The sequence below is a fragment of the Phalaenopsis equestris genome, unplaced genomic scaffold (assembly GCF_001263595.1).
Source record: "Phalaenopsis equestris unplaced genomic scaffold, ASM126359v1 Scaffold000202, whole genome shotgun sequence".
Classification (NCBI taxonomy): Eukaryota; Viridiplantae; Streptophyta; class Magnoliopsida; order Asparagales; family Orchidaceae; genus Phalaenopsis; species Phalaenopsis equestris.
In genome coordinates this window covers 3,712,759-3,736,940 of record NW_018164644.1, presented here as the reverse complement: position 1 = coordinate 3,736,940, position 24,182 = coordinate 3,712,759, and the positions used below count along the sequence as shown (strand labels likewise).

Sequence of the window (24,182 nt, the reverse complement as noted above, 5' to 3'; positions counted from 1 at the left end):
AATAGACAATCTACAAGGAAAGCTGCAGAATATGACTTGCAAGGAAAAACAAAAGGCTCCAGAGGAGGATCTGCTACTGTAAAAGACTCCAGAGGAGGGCTTGCTACAGGAAAAAGTTCTAGAGGAGAGCCAGTTGCAGGAAAAAGTCTATGGAGAAGGTGCCGCTGCAGGAAAAGGCACTGGAGAAGGGTCCGCAGGAAAAAACTTCGAAAGAGATTTAATTGCAGGAAATAACTCTGGAGGGTCTGCTATAGAAAAAAGCTCCGAAGGAGGTCGTGCTGTGAAATAAAGCTCCGGAGGAGGGCTGTTTAAGGAAAAGCCTCCGGAGAATGGCCTACTACAGGGAAAGGCTTTTGAGGAAGGTTTGATTTAGGAAAAAGCTCTGGATGAAGGTTTGCTGCAAGAAAAACTTCGGAGAAGGGTCTGCTACAGGAAAAAACTCCAGAAGAGGACCTGCTGTAGGAAAAAACTCTGGAGGGCCTGTTGTAGGAAAAAAACTCCGGAGGAAGGCTTGGTGGGAGAGAGTTCCGACGACTAGTTTCTGCAGGAAGAGAGTTCCAACGACTAGTGGATTGCAGGGTAAAGAGTTTTGGCGATTAGGGACTTGTAGGGGAGGAGTTCCGGTAGCTCGGGCTTACAGAGAGAAAAATTGCTAGCTGCAGGGAATATGAAGTTTTTTGAGATAAGAGATCTTCTACTCCGCCAGAGACTCTAGGGTTTATTTTAAGGCTCTGATTCCATGTAGTTTTTGAGAATAGAGCAGACTTCTTTATTAATACGGAAGGGGGGTATAAATACAAGTTACATGAACCTTAAAATAGAAAAGAAATAATATCTATATCTCCAAGACTACAATTAATCAATTCCTAATAACTACCTGGAGATAAAAGGAAATACATAAAATAGGAAAAGCATAACAACTGTATCTCCAAGATTATAATTAATCAATTCCTAATAACGACCTAGAGATTAAAGGAAATACATAGAATAAGAAAGACATAAAATAGGAAATAACATGAAAGGAAATAAATCAATTCCTAATAACTTCTAATAATGGGCATAGAAAGCCATTTAATTTTGAGATTTGGTTACTGATATTATGATCATTAGAATGCCCTCAACGATCTAGCTGAAGATTTTACTTGTTTCATATTCTTTCACATCTGAACAGAAAAGCAGTGTTCTCTAATAAGTTATTTCGAAGACGCCACCTAGACTTGGTGCTATTGGAATCTAAATATGCTTACTTGTCATCCACACTTTACCTAAACAGCCCATGATTAGTTCCCCCCGTTTCTTTTCTCATGCTTCCTTGAACTCATGATGTCTCTCAAGAATCATGGCTCTATAGTTAGTTATTTTTTAGAAAGATCTTTTGATTCTTATCTACAAATTATCCAGTTAAAAAACTTTGAAAGTTGATGAGGCTGCAACTTGATATTTTTTTCTTTAAAGCTGCCTGTGTTTATATTCATCTCATTCTCATTTTTCTTCATAAAATAACATGATATAATCCTTGTTTTAATTGTGGCAAAATTAGGGTTAACCTTTATTTAATTTCGTAGTCTCACTAATTAGGAATTGTGGTTTACACGATTCCTAACAATATTCAGTTGGGGATAAGTGGACTGATCACACTCCCTTTTTGTCTGTTTCCATTTTTTATCACATGCACAATCCCCTTAATGCATTCTTATTCTTTGGTGAAGAGTGGTCGGATCAGCATTAAGCCATGGTTTCATCTTTTCTTACAAGACATGCCTTTGGCATGCATCAACAAGTAAGAATTCATTGAATTCATTGTTAGGAATTAGCCATGGCTTATGAAGAAACCTTGTTATAGTAGCAAGGCTTATAAAGTCAGGAAAATAATCGATTGTCATTTTGTCTTTTGTTAAATTAAAATTTTTGTGTCATTCTACTTGAAAAAAGGAAATTGAAATTAATTTCAGCTGCTTAAAATAAGTTTGATTACTGAACAAATGGGGCCGTAGATGGATTTTAACTACAGTATTGTTCTTCCGTTGTTTTACTATTAAAAATACGATGTGCAGATGCATATCTTCAATACATGCAGAGCAAATCATTTATCTCCGAAAGAGTAGTGGTGACTTTATTTCATATTGAATATCCAAGCACAACTTTTCTCAACAAGGCCTAAGACGGCTAACATCAATGACTAGTTTTATCCAGATTATCTAGTGTTTGGCTGTTCTGTGACTCTTGGGGAATTCTTATGAGAACGGGTAAACAAAATTTATGTCATTTGCATGTGCTGTGACTCAACAAGCTGTTTCTAAGTTTTAGCTTTGTTTGCATTATTGCTGTTGGATGCAAGATAAACCACAATTGTATTGCAGACCTCAATGAAGCTTGAAATTAATCTTTGAAACTGTGAAAACGGTTATTAAATATTTTAAATTTGTTCTGGTTTCCCTTTTGTTGATCAAGGTTCCTGTTTCTCATCTGTAATGAGCAGTCCCTGGGAGAGTTCGAGTTGCCGTAAGACTTAGGCCTCAGAATTCGGAGGAGTTGGTAGCTGATGCTGATTTTGCTGATTGTGTTGAATTACTGCCTGAGGTTCTTCCAAGATAATTTACCTTTCTAAGCGATGCTAAGAGAAAAAAACCTTTGGTTTGCAATTTAGTATAGTTAATATTAAAATTTGCTTTATATTTTGCTATTCTGCAGCTTAAGAGGTTAAAGCTCCGCAAAAACAATTGGGAGTCAGAAACCTATGAATTTGATGAAGTGCTTACTGAATCTGCCTCACAAAAACGTGTTTATGAGGTTGTTGCCAAACCAGTCGTTGAGGTATAGATTTAATCTGTGATTGCTAATTGTGTTTTATTATTTTCATTTTGAGTAGCTTTAAAGTTGTGTCTTTATGGAACTTGGTGCTTAGTTTTGATTTAATTGATTTCTCAGCATAATATTGCTTTTGTGTTTTTTATCACTTCTTATCATTTTTGTAGGTTATTGACTTACTATATGCTTCCATTTGGTTTATATATATTTTTTGAGTAGGTGAATATTGTTTTTTTTTAATGAATTTTACCATTTTTGTAGAAAAATTATTGATGGATAAAAATTCATATTTATATTGGTCTCATTGTGTTGCTTATTATTTGGATATAATGATTGAAAATACCTTTAAGACTCAATGATTAAGGCAACCTTGTTGGTGTTACATAGTTTCATTTTTTTCATGATATCAATTTTATTTTTTCATTATCCCCGTTGGTTTAATTAGTGAAGAGCTTTACAGATCAAGGATCACTAGTCAAACTTGATAAAACTAGTTTTGTTTTTAATTTCTTGACATTATAGTACTTTTATCCGCAATAAATTTACAACAACAACGACAACAACAACAATAACAAGTCTTCATCCCACTAAGTGGGGTAAGCCACCTGAATCTATTTTCTCCATTGTCTCCTATTTAGTGTCATATTTTCATTTAATTCTAATTAATTGAAATTATTTTTTATACATGTCCAAGTTTTTTTAGGTCTCTACCTCTCCTTTTCTTAACATAAGTCATATCTAAACATCTACTCTCGTAACTGAGTTATGAGATGGTTGATGTAAAATGTGACAAAACCATCTAATTTTATGATAATATTTTGAGTGCCCTTATCCAATTTTAAGAATTTTATTTTCCATCTCTTCATCTAATAAATATTTTCCACATCTATCCAATTTTAACTTTATTTATCTGATGAGTGCCCTCATCTAATTTTATGAAAACATTTCATTATATTTTCATCTTCTAACTCTGTATCTTAAAATCCAAAATTAATAATTGATGTTGGATACTTAAATTTTCACTTAGAATGACTTTACAATCTTTGTAATCTCGACAATCTATTTTTTTTATAAAAAAATAATCAATTTGTGTTTTGTTAGATTCATTCTTATAAGTGATAATATGTACATGTTTTTTCTTAATAAAATATTTGCAAAAACAAAATCATAAACTAAAGCAAAGTCTATAATGACTCTACCTTCTTTATTAGTCACTCCAAAATCATAGTCACCACAAATATTTTTAAAATCTTCTATCACTCTACCAACATCTCGATTTAAATCTCTTTAAAAAAAATCTCGAAGATTTATCATTTGCATTAATTTTTTTAAGACGTTCCAAAAGTTTTTGTTTGAACGTATCAAACATACTTGGGGAACAAAAACTTTTATAATATTAAGAACCTTAGTTTCAATAATAATCTTTAAAACAATAATTCTATCTCTAGTTCTGTTAATTTTTACAACATTATCTTTTTACCGCTTATCTATAAATACATCTACACCATTTTTAGTACGACTCCTATTTGAATATCAAAACTATCAATCTCTTTATTCTTTTCTCCAACTCATTTAATTTTTTGAATGCATAAGATATTTATCTTCCTATGAAGTGTAATTTCTACTAATTCCATTAATTAATTCACAATAAATGTGTTTGGAGAAACTATTTATATATAAAAAAATTGTGCTGGGTCTTTATTTAAATGAGGTTAAGGTAAAACTAGCTGAACAAATCATTTTGAAACAGTTTTTTTTGAATACTGTCTGGTATATGCGCTCAAAGCAGGTGTCCTTTTTTGTAAGGTCTTTAGATTGGTTTATAAAAAAGCTTCTATTGGGTTTTATATATATGACATGATGGATATAGTTCATGGTGCTAAAGAAGTAGTTGTAACTTTAACATTTGCATGCTGCTGCATATTTCTTAAATCATGAGTACCTTTTTAGCAACCCTAATATTGTAACACATTCGCAAGTAGTCGATGGATTATATACAAGCATTAAAAAGTGGCTGAGGATGTTGATGAAGAAACTAGAAGTAGCACTAAATTGAGTATATACATTAGAGGTGAAGATCTTTTTAATATTCTTTCAATGTATGGCAAAAGACCATGGCGCTAGATAACGTTATTTCAGTAAAATCATAGCTAGTATTGATTATCATTTTGATATTTAAATAATAATGAAAGCTGTTACATATTTGCGGCTGATAGGTAGCTAGCGTATGATCAATGAGCTCCATATTGGCAGTTAAAGTACTTAACCTACTTTGTAATTCATCTAGATGTAAACAAAATTAGTGTATTTTTGAACATGCAAATATATAGTAAAATTATGTGTTGATTATAATAATGAAAATTTGTATTTTAATACTTTTAATAAATTTTAATTACAACTTCATAAGAAAAGAAGAAGCATGATGGATGTTGGTTGCCTCAAAGATTTAATTTGTCAGAAATATAGCAGGGCTTTCAATTGCATATGCAACCATTGTGTTGTTATTGACTCTATCTCTTTAAACAATATAAATTATGCTAATGAGTGTTAATTAAAAAAATGAATGAGTTAGATGAAGTTAATGAATTAATTTTTAGTGAGGAAGATTTGATATGATTTAGTGTTGCAAATTCAACCGGTGTCTATGGAAGAAGCTATAATATTTCAGAGTGATAAAAGGGAAAACGATTTTAATTTATGCTTAATATTATTGCAATTGAACATCAAGTTGATGTGGGTGATGAAGAAAATTATGATTTAAGTGATAATGATGATGTTGATGAAGGAAACAAGACTTTTTTGAATTGTGATGGCTATCATTATTCTTTAGGTGACCAGTTCAATTATTTATCAAAATATAAGCAATACAAAAATTTGTAATATTTTATTTCTTAAATTTTTGAGGTGTTGAGCGTTAGAATTTTAGCATGATTTTTGTTATGTTTTTATAATTTTTTTTCAATTTAATAATTTTTTATATTTATTTGTATTTTTATTCATAATTTTTTTATATTTTACCCTATGTTTAAAATAGCACTTTTTACATCATGAGTTATATACTGTGACTCTATGAGGACCTTTGTTCACTATTCATCATTGACAGGTATGTGGATTAGATGAGCTTGAGAAGGGACGAAAATAACCGTACACAGAAGATTTTGTTTAAATTAGTATTGTTTTGCTTGAATGATATGTTCACGAACTTGTTTGTACCCGAGCTACTAAATAAAAGCATGAATTTAAACTTATTTTAACCTTTGAGTTGTGTTATAATGTTCTTTTTCTGTGTAAGTTAATTGTAAAATAACAGACATGTAATATTGGTGATGTAAATTGCAATGATCTGTGCATATTTATATTGGTGTATTAGTTTGAAATCTATTTAGGGTTTATGATGTTTAAATAATATTCTTTAAACATCTCAATCAGATTTTCTTTTTTTTTTAAATTTGAATTTGTTTATTAATTAATATTGATAAAAATAATCAAGCATTTGAAAAATAAATTTTATTCTTTTAGGAAGGATGGGTGGATAAAAGTAAAAAATAAATTTTGTTCTTTCTAAAAAATTGATTTCATTTAAATAGAATCTATGATACAAATAGCCTTAATTATACATGTCACATTGCTCTTCTTCTTTACTATATTGAGGAAAACATTTGAACAATTGAAATACATATTTTATTTTAGTTTTTGGAATGATTTCAATAAAATAAATGTAAGTTTAGGACTTTAATATTTTGAAACAAAAGAACTCACTATAATTTGTTGTATTGAAATTAAAATAATAATAGTTATATAAAATTAACTTGTTTTGCAACCTAAATAATCTCATTCCACTCTAACTATATATGAATTGATTACTTAACATGAAGAAATAAAATAATAAGTTTTGATTTACTAATTATTTTAAGAAGAAAACATATGTCTAAAATACACTCATTTTTAGCTCCATTAATTTTAGGTTTTTGTAATTGAGCGATAATACTATTTCTGTATCTATTTAAACAATTTGGGGATTAAATTGGGTTTTTTACATAGTTTGAGACTATTTTGATCTTTCACAAACATTCAATGGGCTAATATTTCTTAATTTACTATTTTACAATAATTTATTCAACTATATGCGTTAGTAATGAATTTCATTACTTTTTCTAACTTTTCTTAAGTGCTTAATTGAGATAAGCATGGATCCTCATCATCAATTGTCATTTTGACAAAAATTGATATCCTTGGCTTTAAACCCTTGTCTTGTCATATAGTAATTCTTTTTCTCTATTTGCTTAAATGCTTATAGATTTATTTATTTATTTATCTTTTCATATATTTTTTGCCATCTAATTTAGTATTTTGTTTACTGTTGAATATGGTTTGTGATACATACAGGGGATGTGATATGTGGGAGATTGTATCAATTACCTTAATTAAAATTTTCAAATAAACAAAGTGTCAATAGCACTGGCTTAGTATGACTTAATTTTCCTTTCTGCAATGCTTCCAGTCTCTTTGTTATTTGTTCTCCACATATTTTGTTTATTATTAACTTGTGAAAATGGTTTTGAAACAGCTTCATGTTGTTTACTTTTTCTTCTTTGGTTGTTTTGTGACTTTCCATTAAACATTTTTTCTTTGCGTAGAGTGTTTTGGAGGGATACAATGGTACGGTTATGGCTTACGGCCAGACTGGAACTGGAAAAACTTTTACTCTGGGAAAGCTCGGAGAGGACAACATAGCGGCTCGTGGAATTATGGTCCGTGCCATGGAGGACATTCTTGCTGATACTTCTCCAAGTAGTGATTCTGTATCCGTCTCCTACTTTCAGGTCTTTTTTTTCATTTGTTCAATGTATCATCATCCATTGGATGCCCACTTCAACACATTTTCAGCTTCTTATATATTGATGTATTGAAATACATCTTGCTGATTTTATTGCTCCAAGCAACAAGCTTTATTATAACGCGAAGTATGATAAATTATTATTATTTTTTGGTTGCTTGCAGCTCTATATGGAAACAGTCCAAGATCTTCTTTGTCCTGGGAATGATAACATTGCCATTGTAGAAGATCCAAAGTCTGGCGATGTGTCTATACCTGCAGCAACTGTTGTTGAAATCAGGGACCAGCAGAGTTTTGTAGAGCTTTTAAGAATAGGGGAAGCTCACCGTTTTGCTGCAAATACAAAGTTAAACACCGAGTCATCTCGCAGTCATGCCATTCTAATGGTAAATACAGATTTATTTTTGACGTATGAATGTTTATGTATATACACAATTCTTTACCTGCTGTCAAATTCATAAATGCTGCATTTTTGGCTGGGTCTGTAGGTTCATGTTAAGAGATCCATAAAGGGAAGGCATGATGGTGAAGATGGTTTTCCTGTTGAGAATGGCCAGGCATCTTCCTTGGTCAAATCATTCCGGCCTCCAATAGTCAGAAAAAGTAAACTCGTTGTTGTAGATCTTGCTGGTTCTGAGAGAATAGATAAGTCAGGTTGGTAAAACATATACCATCAAAACTAGATGTTCCTGATCTATTTCCCTGCCCCACAACTATTTCAAACTTTTGTCAATTTCATCTCCATATTAATGATTTAAAAATACCTGCATGGAACGTTATTCCTTATATCTTATTACTGATGATGATGTGGGGCTAAGGAAATCGGTCCTAAGAGGGATCGAACTGCATTTGGGGCCGGTCGCGACTTCTACTAGGCCGAGTCGGCATTTGGTGAGACCGGTCCTGACTCATACAGTTCCGAGCTGGATCAAACGGCATCTATGGACCGATCCTGACTTCTACGAGGCCAAGCGGCATCTTGGGAGACCGGCCCCTACTCCTACAAGCCTGAGCGGCAATTGGAAGGGGTGGCAATGCCGCCAGCCCCCTTCCTCCTTCCCTATGTCTTTTTTCCTTTCCCCACTTGTTCTCTGCCTTAGGGTAGTTTATTTAGTTGCTTGTTGCTAGAGTTAGTGTTCAGGTTATGCTTGATTACTGTTTTCAGATTCTATGTGGAGTCTCCTCTTCCCTTGCTAAGGGCTATCCGACGACGAGTGGTGCTTCAACTGTATCCTGTTATGAGGTGGTATTGTATCCTCTTCTATCTTCCTCCCTACCCCTTCTCCTTCACCTCCCTTGACTGCTGGCCCCCCCATTTCCTTCCATCTCTGTTGCTGCCCCATTCAACTGCCGCAAGTCTGCTGTCCAGCCCTCCCCTTCAACTGCCGCAAGTCTGCAGAAATAATTTGTACGTTGATCTTTTGAATTAAAATCAAGATTATTACTTATAAACATGACTAATTTAATGCAAAAAATTTAAATCAAGTCAATATTTATCGGTATATGAGTAAAGGATAATCATAAACAATAAGTGTACCTATTTGTAACGAAATAGGACGCATCACTTAAATATGATCTATTTAATGCATTATGTTAGCCAATTGCTGGTATGAAATTACTTGCTTTTTATTTTTTTCTTATTTTTCCTGTTCGTAGCCTTAAAAGTGTCATAAGATGTCTGTACGGACCTTAAGACATTTATATCATTTGGTTGTCATTTAGCCCATTGGCTACAATAATTATTAATTAGGTTCAAACTTATACCAACATCATAATTATCAATGACCATTCAATTTGAAGTTGAGGCATATCGTACCAACTTTCTAGAATTGAGAGCTTGAAGCCCTTTTTGGCCTCTACCGAGTCTAATCTTGTTAGATTTTTTTCTCTTCCTGCACTTGTCATTACCATTTCCCGACTTATATTTATTATATGGCCTTTCATAGTTCCTTTTTTTTTGCATTATTATTATAAGTCTTTGAAAAAAATAGCATTGCTATGCATCTAATATAGATCACCATACGTGAACATGTGCCGAGAAAAATGATGTATAAAAGTTTACATCTTGCTATTTTACAATGCATCATATTATAAAATAATCTCAAAACTGGGTAATATGAACATTACAAAATTATTGAAAAAGGATGGTTGAATGAAATATAGTAATTTTATTGGTAACATTGGTTGCTAATGTAGATAAATTCTATTAATATTAGACCAATGAAATATTTTTTTTTTGTATTAGAGATTTAGCATCTTATTATAATTTTAGGATGTTCTTCTTGACAAATTTTCTTATATCTCCCCAATACCTTACTCTTTCATAAACACAAATTTTTAAATTGCAACACAATTAAATCACTTGTAACGGTTTTGTTACCTGGGGGGTCGGGTAAATGAACAGTAGGGAGAAGAAGATAGATTGAGCAGCCGAGAAAAAAATTGAAGGGAAGAAACGATGATTCATGCATCGAAGAGCTAAGAAGCAGGAGCGGAAAGAAGATCGGGAAGTCGAAAGTTAGTATCACCCTATAAAGAGATGCGCTTGAGGGAGGTAAAGGTGAGATCGATTTACTTAGGAATTGAGCGATGTGCGAAGGTGGACGCTGCAGGAAAAGGGGGCAGCGACATCGATGACGTCTCTGTCGCATAGAGGAGGAACGGGCGATGGGTTCGTGCGATCCCGTGCACAGAGGAGTCATCAATCAGAGGAATATGTGCGGGAGAACCAAGCCAAATCTCTCATGCACGGGGAAAGCTTGCATGCAAAACTTCTTTGGCGTGTTAGGGTTCGACCGAAGAAGGTAAAGTTTATTTATTTTATTTTAATTATAAAACAAATAATATAATCCTAAAGTATTAAAATAATATTAAAAAAAGTACTAAAAAAGAAATTGAGGTGTGTGTGTGTGTGTGTGTGTATATATATATATATATATATATATAATGTGTGTGTGTGTGCATATATAAAAATTTTGTACATGAATAACGTAAAAAAATAACTAGTTAAAATAATATTTAATGAAAATTTTATATTAAAAATATAATTTTTATGTTAGGTTTCTATTAGAGGAGTTGACGTTAACATTACTCTTCTTTCTTTCGGAGAATTGGTCTCCGTAACGAATTCACTGCACTATCGAGGTATGCACCACAGTTGATCGCTACTGCAGAAGAAACGTGCTACAGGCTCATTTCGTATTTAAAGGATTCTATCAGACAACCGTTAGTACCTTTAGAGATCTATGAATATTCACTAATAGTGGAACGAGCTAGAAGAGTGTAGAACGACTATCAACTTACTCATAAGCGTAAAGGGATGCATAAGCGGAAGACTGCAAAAGAACATGCAGATCACTCAGAAGGATCCAATAAGAAGAAGTCCAAGAATAATTCGGGTGAAGCTAGCAGAGGGACAAATCACTTGTGTTAAATGCGGAAGACAACATAAATTTGAATGCTTGATGGACTCTAACACTTGCTATTGGTGTCATCGACCTGATCATATAGCATGATATTATCCATTTCTTGGCCAGAAGAGCGTTTAAGATCAGAAATCAGGTGGAGCTCCTTTACGAAAGACTATAGGTGGACAGAGAAAGATTGAGTCTATGGCTTCAACTCCTACCGATGGTCAACCAAGACAACCGATTCGATCTCGATTATATTCTCTTACTCATAATGAGTCTGAAGAATTTACTGCTGTTGATGGTGATGAGGTTTAATAAGTTGGAATTTTCTTATATATATGGTGTTTTCCTAACTTACTTTCTTGTTTTAGTATTATTATCCAAAGTATAGTCGAGTCATCTTATATTGAGTTTTTACTTTTCATCTTAATGAATTACCCCTAATTTTTCATCGTGAAATTTATGAATAGTAAACGCCTAACTGTTAATGAGAAATGACTTACAATATGCTTATAAATTTTGAGGAAGAAATTTTTGTGAGCAAGATTGTAACTGTTATGTTACAGAAGGGTGGTTGATAGGAATTGAAAAATTGAGGAAGAGGAAGGGAGTAGTCTGGTAAATGAACAATAAAGAGGGGAAGATGAATTGAGCAGCAGGCATCGAAGAGCTAAGAAGCAGGAGAGGAAACGAGATTGGGAAGCTGAAAGTTAGTATAGCTTTATAAAGAGAAGTGCTTGAGGGAGGGTTGGTAGGAAATTAAAAATTAGGGAAGAGGAAGGGAGGTGTAGGGTAAGTGAACAATTGTGAGTAGAAAATGAATTGAGCAGTTGAGAAAAAAAATGAAGAGAAGAACAAGCGTTGAGTCGGGCATCAAAGAGCTAAGAAGCGGGAGAGGAAACGAGACCGTGAAGCCGAAAGTTAGTATCGCCCTATAAAGAGAAGCACTTGAGGGAGGACCCAAGCATGACACAATGCACACACAAAAAATCACAAAAGGTTTCAAAACTAAAAAAAAAGAAAATACATTATGTACTTAAATAAAAAGCCCAACAGTGCCGAAATACATAGTATCAGGTGGCGAGAGAGCGACCCAATTTGGTATTGCCTCTGCCTCTAGTAGGAAAAGAGCAAACTAATAAGTTGGTAAGATGATTGTCATTGCCAGTAGTAACAAATATATCATCCAATATGTTCCCCAGTTGGAGTCGGCCTCCATTCTTTTTCTTCCTCCTAGAATAGACCTACCATTCCTCATTCGAAGAATCAGTCTGATGGGGTAGTAGAGCTGAAGCAGAACGAATGCCAACCGTAGTACCTACAATAGGTTCTAGTGTATGTGTAGTATGAGTTGCCTCTATACCCTGAAGAAGTGGAGCTATGAGGCTCTCCTGGTTATCAGTTTGAACACTATCTTGTTGGTAATAGTCCATCAGTATTATTTTCTATGGGGTTTGAAGGTGCCAACATCACATTACTTGCAGTAACAGTAACAACAGGGGCAATAGAATCATACATCAAAATCTGTTCTGTGGTAACTCTCTCCAGGTGGTATAAATATATCCTTATATCCATCCTTATTCACTTGATTTTTAGATTTCAAATTACGGTAAAGCTTATGACATTTATCAAGAGTATGCCCAAACATCTTACAATGAGAACAATAAGAATGTTTACGCTCCATGACGATTTGTTGCCAATATCCATTATGCGTTGTGCCCAACCAGACTTAAGTAACATCAGATAGTAATATCTCTTTCCACAAGTATCCTGACCACAAAAAGTTTGGTAAGGTTGAAAGTGGGTAGATCTAGCTTCATGGGGTTCCGAAGTATGACACCAATAGAGTAAAAAACCTGATGATGAAAAAAGTGCAGTTTGAGACCAGGTAGACTAAACCATACTGGTACAGTATGGTACAGTAGAAGATTAAGAGATTCGCTATTGGGGTCAAAATCATGAGACCAATTGAGTAGCTTCATTGGTTTACCAGCAATGTTAAGATATTTTTTGGAGAAAATATAAGTGTAGTCTTCAGGCATGGTTAACTGAATCAATATATGTCTCCCATCCATGAGCCCCACTCCACTTTCCTGTTAATTTGAAGTCATCAAAACTTTTCCTGTTTTTACTAATAACTTTTATAGCTGGATGTCCCTACTGAAATTTTTCAATGAGAGCAAATTTGAATTTGTCAGTTAGGGTTGAAATTTCTGACTTAGAGAAAAAGAATGCTACATTCTCACTCTTCCTGCTTGCATTCTTAATAAGGGACAGTCACCTGTACCATCACGATTCTCCTTATAACTTGAGGGGAAAACAATCGCCGTCTCCCTCCAAGGATTACCCACAACATGGGCAAAAGAGGTTTTGCCGGGTTCAATCGAAGAAGGAAGCTCCATCACAGCAAGTGACAGCAAGGAGAAGAGCAGCAAGTCAGACAGAAGAGGTCGGCGGCGAGGCTGCGCAGAAGAGAGGAACCGCAGACAGTAACCGTAGATGTAATTTAAGTCGTAGCTCGACAGAGTCTAAACTGCAACACGACCACACACATAATGGAATCGCGACGCGAAGACGCCGCAGAAGCGAAGGTCCAAATGTTGTTCACCGTCGCTGTCGTCGAGTGCAAAGGCAAAGACGACAATCTCTCTTTTAAACTAGTTCTATGAGTTGTTAATTATGCTTGATTAATATAATTGGTTGTTCTATTATTAAATTTTATCAGTCATTTCAATGCAAATACTTATAATCTCATAATATGAAATAATTAATACATTATGGTATTTTATGTTGAGTGATATAAAATTTTGAATGATATGATTTGCATAGATTGCTTGTATGTGCATGACTGACTATAATGAAGTCACCCGTGGATATTAATCGTGAGCGAATATTAATGTACCCGTGCATGTGAATAAAAAATGATATTGATATTGAAGTACTTTATTTGATATAAATTTTTGGACGTTGCTCCTGTGAGGATTGTTTATATATGAAATGATATTGATATGCTATTGATATAATAAAATTCTTTGAATAACATTAAATATTTATATTAATTTATTAAGAAGCTTAACTGACATGCATATTACTTTTTTCTCTCTTGTATTATTGTAGTTTAAGAGCATGAGTATTCACTAGTTTTGTTTATCTTACTGTTAAATTTAAATTAATATTTTTCAGGTCAGTTAAGTGATTAACGATGAGTGTTAGAAGAGATAACATTTATAGATAACGCGGACAATCAATAACGAGGTAATTTTAATTTATTTTATTTAGTGATTTTTTCATCTGTTAAACTATAGACGAATATAGAAAATTTAATTCATACCATCCTGTGCTCGCCTTGATTAATTCCAAGCTTTGTGCCGGGTTGTGACATCAATAAACTTCAAAATAATATTTTACCTTAAAAATTTTTCTTCTCTTTTAAGACTTTAAGCCTACGACTTGACACCAAATTCGAATTGCGGAAGAATCCATAAAAATCAGATTTTTTATTTTAATTTTTAGCTTACCTTTTCTCTTTCTTCTCTTATTCTTCTTATATCTTTTTTTTTCTTCTTATATATCTGTCAAAATGATTGAAATGAAGTATAGATTTTTATGAAAATGTATGCACATTATTGGGAGGTGTGAAATATGTTGTAGATTTTAGGAGGTTTTTTTAATATTTTTGAATTTTTTGGGTATCTCATGTTCATCTGCTTATATTTCTTAGTACTTATAGTAGTAGTGCTGGCAGTTCTATTTTCTAAATTTCGTCTAGTGTCAGCTTCTCTGTCCTTTTGCTCATTTAGCTTTAGGTTTTTTTAAAGAAAATTTTCGAAGCACTTTTCCATTCCATGCATATTTGGTCTTTTGATTTGACCATTTTCTGTGTAGTATGGGTAATAGCTTTTTGGTAAATTCTTCTCCTGTTTTCTAGTTTTAGAATCAGCCCATAATACAAAGGAGGAGGTATATTCAGGTTATGTTTTGAAATTTCTGCTTTCTTTCTTGTAAGTATATCAAAATTCCATAATGATTTTTCAATTTTGTCCACCATATATCAAGTAGTTCACTTTGTGATTAAGAAAAATTTTTTGCAGGATTTAGTATTGAGGTGTATTTCTTTGATATCCGTGATTTTCTTCCTTTTACTTTTTATTGGTTTGATTAACCTAACATTCAAAGTATTCAAACCTTCATTTCTTCATGTTTACATTCAATTACTTATTAAGTACTTTGGAAGATTGTACTGATGAAAGTTTATTTTTTGTATTTAAAATGTTTCCCTTCTTGTCAGGAAGTGAGGGGCATACATTAGAAGAAGCAAAGTCCATCAATCTCTCATTGACTGCACTGGGTAAATGCATTAATGCTCTTGCAGAAAATAGTGCGCATGTCCCATTTCGTGATTCTAAGCTTACAAGATTGCTTCGGGATTCATTTGGGGGTAAGAGTTTGAAGAATTTAATATATACTGTTAAATTTTGGCTAGGCACATATTTTTCAGTAGTTAATGCCCTTAAGTTACATACTAGCCTAACCAGAAAAAATGGTCAAGGAAATCAATAAACTTTTTCCCAAGTGGCATAAATTTTGTAGATAACATGCTATCTTTTGAAAGAAAAATATGATTGCGTTTGATCACTGTGGTAGACTGGTAGTCAAGGTATTGCTTATTCTACTTGTTTCATTTTCTGTTCTTATCTGCATTAAATTAAATTTACATGGTTATCTTTTAATTGTTTTTGTTCCACGTACACTTCTTTGAGTTCCATAGATTTAGTTTCCTCTGATATTACCTCTAAAGGAAGGAATTATGCTAGGCTTGGCTTCTAGAAACTATTTCTAGCTCTCTTAGATTGCAGGATGCATTGAGCAGACTAAAGATTGGTTAGAAAATAAGCATACAATTCTGTGCCAAATGATTTGGCAATCATGATTTATTCTGTTTATTAGGATATTTGCTTGTGATTAGCCGTGCTAAGTGAAACATCTGTTTTGTTTTGGTGGTGCTTTTCTTTTGATATATCTTCGGCCAAATATTAGGAAAGGAACACAATACTCCTACATGAAATGAGTAGGCTTTGAGCACTTCAGCTCTATGCCTCAGAGAAAACATTACATATTATGAGAACTCTATATAAGTTTAAATTATCAAGCTCAACTGTTTAAGGGATATTGTAATCACTTGGTCTAATCTATGCGATATTTATTTCGATATGATATCCGCCCTTGAAAGAGCTAATTTGCAAAATAATTACAATCGTTATTGTTTGTGCAGAGTTTGCAGCCTTCTCCGACTAAAAGAGATAGATATCATACTTTTGTTCCCTTGTCTTAAGATGACCCTCCATATAAGTTGACTTGATGTTTTTCATTAGTTGCAGCTGGGACCATTGTACTTATATTTAGCTTTATTTAATATGTATGATATTTACTCAGTTAAATATGGTGATTTTGAATAGTTTCTAGGCCTTACCTAAAATGTTTATTGCCTGTAACACACAGGCTTGTTGCATTATAATACTCATCTTTATTGCATTGTAGCACAACACCTTTAGTCTTTCATGACAAAGTTGCAAATTTTCACATGCAACTTCATGCTGAATTTTATTGAAAAACTAGGGGAAAAAGGCACAGGCTTTTGGACATTTACAAGAAAATAATGGTGAAATTCATCCTCATAAATAGACTCTTTATTTTTCATTAATTGTTGTGCTTACATTTATCCTTATCTAATATGCTTATAATTACTTAATTAAGTTGAATATCCGTAATTTTGAATAGTTTCTTGGCATTTTCTTGAATGTTTTTTGCTTATACTACTCTGGCCTGTTGCATTATAAAATTCATCTTTATTGCTTTATAGCACATCATCTTTAGTATTTCATGATAGAATTGCAAATTCCACATGCAATTACATTCTGAATTTTATTGCAAATCTAGGAAAAAAATAAAGGCACAGTGACACGTGGCTAATGGGAAGGAGGCTGAACCGTTTCAACAGGACATTGAAGTTAGTGCGGAAGGGGCTTCCCCCCTCCTAATTATCCTTTATTATAAGTATGTTGTTTTCTGTGCTAGGATTTAGTTTTATGTTTTGAGATTTCTTGTCTTCGGCGTTTCTCCCTTGGTCGGGCTGTATTTGAGGATTGTAGTTCTCCGGTTATATCCTGCTCCAAAGTGGTGACTATCTCCACGTAATCCATTCTCTGCTTCCCTCCCCACTTATTGTCAATTTACCTAAGCCTAAATTTGATGAAGCCAAAGAGGCTAGCCATTTGTAGAGTCCTATAGAAGAAGTCAAAGATGGATCATTCATGGTTGACACACGGTATCTGACCGAACTATGGAGTACCTAGTGACTTAGGGATGAAATATTATAATTTTAAAATGTATTTTATAGATTTTATAACTAGAGATTTTTCACTGTTAATCACTACACAATAGGTATTTTATGCAAGTGCACGTATCATTTAAGTAATATAGATTTTTTTTTAAACCCTGAGTGTCACTCCCATAGGGAAGACCTTTAATTTAAAAAACTTAAGAAAAGTTCCAATTGAATTTAAGTAGTCTTAGCTAGGAAATAAGTTCGATTTTAGTGTAAGTTAGCGAATTCTACCAAACTATCAATAATCCTCTAAATTTACTATAAAGCTAGTTATATTATGGTTAAATAAAGTAAGAGAGTTGAAGCTCCCATTGCAATGAAACTAATATTCTGTGTGGGTGTAGAACACTTAGAAATTATATTAGAATTTTGTAACAAATAGGAGCATCTATTTTCCTTACCCTTTTCCAAGTGCATAAAGAAATTAGGTTAACTATGAAAGTGTTTCTATCTGTCACCCTAGAAACCCGCAGATCATCTCCCTATTTATTTGCACTAATATGCGGATTACTTTTCCTTCACCCTAATCAATGAGATTCTTGTTGTTAACTTCACCGCTCTCCCGGATCTTAATGGAATTACAACAAATTTTAAGACAACAATTTGCCAAATTGAAATGTAAATTAAGCTTAAAGTAAAAACATTCACAAGCATGAAATGAAATTCATTCTAATTGAATCAACATCCTACACATGTTACTACTTCATTACAAGAGAAAGAGTAAGAAAATTACTCAATGTGCATAAAGAAAACAAAAGAACTCATTTTACTTGATACGAGACAATTTGAAGTAAAAGAATTATCTTCTTCCTTGAGAACAGAAGAGATAACTCCACCAAATGTAATTTCCAAGTCCTCCTCGCACTGCTACAATAATCCCTCTCATTTCACTCATATCTCTCAAAAGAAACACAGAAAAGAAATGAAAAATCTAATTCTTCCTTCCCTTTCCTGCACTCTTCTCTTCACTCTAAACTTCCCAAATGATCTTCCCTCTTTGATATGCCTATGCTCCCAAATTAAGTCCCAAATTCATGTAAAACCGCTGAGAAAACTGTCTAGGGCAATTATTGTGCCTTAGCCCAGTTTCTGGTGCCTATGCGCCATCTTTTTGGGTACCCAAGCTCGGTACTCACGTAAAACAACTGGCGCCAGTATGTGACGCCAGGATGCCATCTTCTCGGATGTTTGGTCTTGATCCGATGCTTAGGCGCCCACATATGGCTACAATTCAGTATTTGCTCCATTTCTCCATTTTCCTCCGTTTGCGCTCCGCTTTCGCTCCGTTTGCGCTCCGCTTTCGCTCCAATTTGATCCGATTGTTGTACCTAGTATAACTACAATAAAAAAACAAAAATACTTTTCTTTAAAGCGCATATCATCAAAAATACCTTTTACTTGATCCGATATGCCAGTATCTTTCGCACCAAGCGTATGGTGAAGGGAAAAGTTTGCAATGTGATTATCAATGGCGGGGTATCCATATTGATGGTGAAGAAAATGATGTTGGCGAGACAAAATCATCCTCAATATTTCTCTCTTACCTGGTTGAAAAGGGTAAACGAGACACATGTGGATCAATTGTGGTCGGTTGAATTTTTGATTGGATATCAGTCACGAGAGTAAGTGTGGTGCGACGTGGTTCCTATGGACGCTTGTAATTATTCTGTTGGAGAGGACATGTCAGTTCAGTGCAAGACCCAACACGACTTTTATAATAATTTTTCATTTAAAAAGAATGAGGGACGCAACGTGCTTTTGCCTGTTAAGGATGCGAGAGGAGTAGACATCACAGAGGAAACAATAGTCCCGAGAGGCTTGAAATGCTCTAGTGGAAATGGCGTTGGTCCTACTAGAGTGAACTGAGGAGGTTGAGATAGCAACACTTATACAACAAGTGTTATCGGACCTCTAGGATATGATGTCCTATAGTTTTCTAGAGGGGTTGCCACCACCATGGGACATTCAACTCGCCATAACTCTTATACCGGATCAATATTGCCAAATCGGTCTGCCTACATATTGAAACCTATAGAGTATGAGGAGTTGCGACGACAGATACATAATCTAATCTTACGAGGTTTGGTCAGAGAGAGTACTAGTCCATGAGCTATCCCCGCCCTGATGGTATCTAAGAAAGACAGATTATGGAGGATTTGCATTGACAATCCGATCATCAACAACATTGCTTTCAAGTACCAATTTTTCATATCTCGCCTAGACTTGGATCTGTTGCACGGAGCTATTGTCCTTTTCAAGATCGATTTATGCAACAGGTACTAGAATGAGTCAGGGGAGGAGGTGAAGATCGTTTCAAGACCAGGGTTAGGTTATATGAGCGGACAATCATGCCTTTCAGATTGTCTAAAGCCCGAAACACATTCATGAGATTGATGAATCTGGTGTTCTTTGCCTACATTGGGAAGTTTGTAATGGTGTACTTCGATCATATTCTAGTATACAACATATCCGAGGAGGAGCACTTATAACACATGAGGATGGTTTCGAGGTTTGTGATTTGGCAAGTTATACGCCCATTCAAAGAAGTGACACTTTTTGATAACACATGTATACTTTTGGGGTTAGATCGTGTCTAGTGCAAGCATTTAGATGGACCCCCCAAAAATTGAGGTCATTGTGAGCTCGACAACCTCTCAGTCTTTTGCTGAGTTGAGACAATTTTTGGGATTGACATCGTTCTATGGGCAGTACATCAAGAGCTTCAATACCATCACCTCACCCCTGACAGAGCTATTGAAATAAGAGTTCTAGTGGAGAAATTCGATTTAGACCATTTTCAACACATTGAAGGAGAAGACGACTCAAGCACCAGTTTTGGCATTACTGGACTTTAATCAACTATTTGAGGTGATGTGTGACGCCTCCAATGCGGGGATTAGAGGAGCACTTATTAAGCAATGACGTTTGATTCTAGCTGAAGCCGGATTTTAGGAGTTAGACTTCGAGATACGCCCAGTTTGAGATTTTGTATGGGCGCAACTCCCTCACTTCCCTTGAATTGGTACCTTTCCTTGCCGACATGAGAGATTATTGAGGATGCCGAGGAACAGGTGCAAGAGATTCAGAAGCTCCACAAGGAGGGTGGGAAGGAAATCACTAAGTAAAACCGTAAGTACCAAGCACAGACAAATAAGTCTAAAAAGAAGGTGACTTTTCGAGAAGGGGACTCAGTTTGGATCCGACTGAAGAAGGAAATATTTTTTGTTGGAGCGTTCGTGAAACTCTAAGCCTAGAGCCAGTGGACCTTTTAGAATTCTCAAGAAGCTAAAAGACAACGCTTGCAAGATCGACCTATCAGGGTACTACAATGTTTCGACTGCATCCAATGTAGCGGACTTGACACTGGGCTACGAGGAGTTAGAAGCTTCAAAGAACGACATCGAAGCTCCCCAATCCCAGGAGACTGGCGCTGGACTATGGGAAAGGAGGCTGAACTGGCTGAACCTGTTCAACTGGAGTTAGGGGGCAGGCCGACCGAGCTAAGGTTAGGGCTGCCGCCCAAAGGGGAGGTGTTTCCCTCTCCTAGTTATCCTTTATTATAATAATGCTGTTTTGTGTGTTAGAGTTTAGTTTTCTGTTTTGAGATTTCTTTTCGTCAGCATTTCTCCCTTGCTGGGGCTGTATCCGAGGACAGATGTTGCTTCGACTGTATTATGCTCTAATGTGATGACCAACTCCACGTAATCCATTGTCTACTTCCCTCCCCACTTGCTGCCATCTTACCTGCACCTTAACCTTCCTGTTTTTCTTGTCGCCAGCTCTACTCTACTCTTGCTGTTGCCGCTGAACACCCCAACACCCCCGCTGTTGCCATAAGTCTCTCCAACACATCAACTCGTCGCCGCCCTTACCTCTTCCAACCTCTTGTGCTACTAAAAATCCCCAATCTTTCCCAGCTGCTACTGCTAACCCTTCCCGCGTCTCCACCTGCCACCGACCTCTCCCCTTCAACTCTTGTTGTCGCCAAACCCTCTGCTCCCCCATTTCTGTTACAATTGTTAGCCACATACTCCTTTCCTGCCTACCACCACCTATCCAAGCCCCTCTCACTACTGCCCACCGGCTGTCCCTCCTCGCCTTAGCTGGAGATTCGTGTTGTGTTGACTTCCCTTTCATGTTTTGAGTATTAATTGTAACCCCGTTGTTTTTGGGGTAATAAAATTTGCATTCCTATTGGATTTCAGGTTAACTCTGGTATTACACAGGCTTCTAGACATTTACAAGTAAATTATGGTGGAACACGATAATCATAATACTTTTATTTAAAATAATCATGCATACTTATGATTTCAGAAATACATTTGTATTTCTTATAGACATGAAAGCAATATAATATCAAATCTAGAGAACGAAGGTCATCTATTTTATTTATTTGTTAGCTTATTGGATTGTTGCATGCATAAAATAGTAGTACTATTGAAGAGATTATTTAATGAAGATTATATTTTCAATATTATCAGCATCATTACCTTATCCCAACTATATGGGATTGGATATTTATAATATATACAACTAAAATGAATCACAAGTGGCCAACATGTTTAAAAATGTGAAAAAAAGTTTGCTTTAAAAGGTTCTTTAATATGATATCTGATGTCGAACTAATTTAACTGAATGATTTGATGTATGATACCTGATTACTCAAGTTCAAAATTCACAATTTCAAAGGGCACCGATTAAATCAAAATCTATATCTATTGATGTAAACTTAACAATATGAGAAATCTGTAGTAAAGAATAATTTTTTGTTTGCCGAAATTTAATAATTGAAACAGCCAAAAGACCATTTCTTGAGTAAAATTCACACGGCATAAAAATTCGTGACTCATTTGCATTAAATCAATCACAATAAATAATGATAATAATATAGAAGAAAATATAACAGGATAAGAGATCACCGAACATAAATAATTTAAACTTCACACTGGTACAGAGAGCAAACTTCGCACAAAATTGTTATTCTCTCAAACATTGCCTTCTTTTTAATTATTAAATCTACCCAACCATACAAGATTGAACTTAATATGAAATTTAAGCTGAGAACATGTACCCGCATTCTTTGACAATACAAAAATTTCTTCCTTAATCATGGTTGGTTATGACAATCTCGACGAGGGATGAATAAATTTAAATAATGGACTTATGATTCAATGTAATTCAATGGTGGATGATGTAAACTTGCATGCTATTCGCATAAATGGATGAAGAGGATAAGGAGAAGCCTTTCAAGGCATATAAAATGAGTTAAGGAACTCAAGTTGGACAATCATCATATCATCACGACTAGATGATTGCTTTAATTGGGTGATGGTACTGGCTACAAAAGAGTCAAATGTATTACGTGGAGATATTTCACACATGAGTCAAAATTGAAAAGTCGCTTCACACAAAGGAATTAACTTCTCGAAAGTGTCGAGTGGGGAGCACAAAATAATGTGGGATCTAATGAGAAGGTTGGCCCGTGTCAATATACGTGACTTCAAAAAGATTTAGCTACTTGTTTGCACAACTTGTGGAGAAAAAATTGAATGAACTCTAGAATTTTCTTTTCACTTTATAAAATATATTTGGTGACCTCCACCACTAGAAAAATTGATACTATCTCAAACATTAGCTTCAAAAATTAGATTAGCAATCTGGTAAAATGTTAGATGTGAGTCGACAAGGCGATTGAAAAAAAAAAATCCAATATATTTAGAGGCATGCAGTGAGTCGGTTTGGATGGATCGATTTAGAATTTAAGTCAAAATGAGTGAAATAAAAATTTGAAATCCAAAAAATCAATTTGACTATGTTTTTATTAATATCGATCCAAATTGAACCAAATGCAATTCAATTTAAGGAGTTTAGTTTGAACAAATTAAGTTTTTGTTTTGGGCCTAAAACTATTAAAGATCAAGATTCTACTTCAAATTTTGGAATTTCGTATCTTTTTCTTATTTTATCAACGTCCCTTCAAAATTAAAAATTTCAAACTAACTCAAAGTAAGCAAGTTGTATGCTTAATTCATTTTGTTTTCATGTGAATTTAATATTTTAATTTTAATACTATTGAATTTTTTGGTTTATTTTGTTATAAGATTAAGACCGATCCAAAACCCAAAATCATATTTTTAAAATTCTACAATAGAAACTTGAAGTGTTATTTCAACTTTGAACCAAATTAATCAAATTTGTTCAGTTCGGTTCGATTTTTTTGGTTTTGATCAAACAATGGACACCCCTAAATATGGTACATAGTAATACATCCATGAAGTAAAGTTAAATAATTTACTTAAAGATTAAGTTACTCTTCCTAGAATTTCGAACTGCTAATTATTTGTTCTAACGTGCTTTATGATTTTAGATGGATTTGCCAAAATCATATATAATATTTTTAAAGCTTATTTGGAATCTTTTTGAATGCAAATGCACCAACATTTTTTCACTTGTTTTGAAATGCACATTCTTGTTCACACTAGCAGTTGACTTGTAATAATGTTATTTGCCCTTCAAAGAAAATGACTTTTTAATTCTGGAGGCTCTTGGCGTCTTTTTGAGTGATGTAAAACGCTAAAAAATTTCATCTGTTTTATTTATTAGAAATATATTTTGGAGAGTATATCTATCTATGTATATATATAGATATATAGATATATATAGATTTGCAAATAGGATGGGAAGTTTGACTTCACAAATACACAAACATTTTCATGTCTAACAATCCTCACGTTTGAAGATG

The 24,182-nt window shown here is 34.2% G+C and overlaps 1 protein-coding gene across 2 annotated transcripts in view; it reads left to right on the top strand.

Moving 5' to 3' along the window:
• Nucleotides 1-24,182, top strand: part of LOC110022846 (kinesin-like protein KIN-UB) — a 107,007-nt gene that overhangs the window by 21,397 nt on the left and 61,428 nt on the right. For both annotated transcript variants that reach the window (XM_020721968.1, XM_020721967.1), the window contains exons 2-7: nt 2,480-2,580; nt 2,692-2,814; nt 7,446-7,631; nt 7,810-8,031; nt 8,134-8,299; nt 15,344-15,493. In XM_020721968.1, coding sequence (XP_020577627.1) covers nt 2,480-2,580; nt 2,692-2,814; nt 7,446-7,631; nt 7,810-8,031; nt 8,134-8,299; nt 15,344-15,493 — 948 coding nt within the window. The remainder of the gene's footprint in view (nt 1-2,479; nt 2,581-2,691; nt 2,815-7,445; nt 7,632-7,809; nt 8,032-8,133; nt 8,300-15,343; nt 15,494-24,182) is intronic.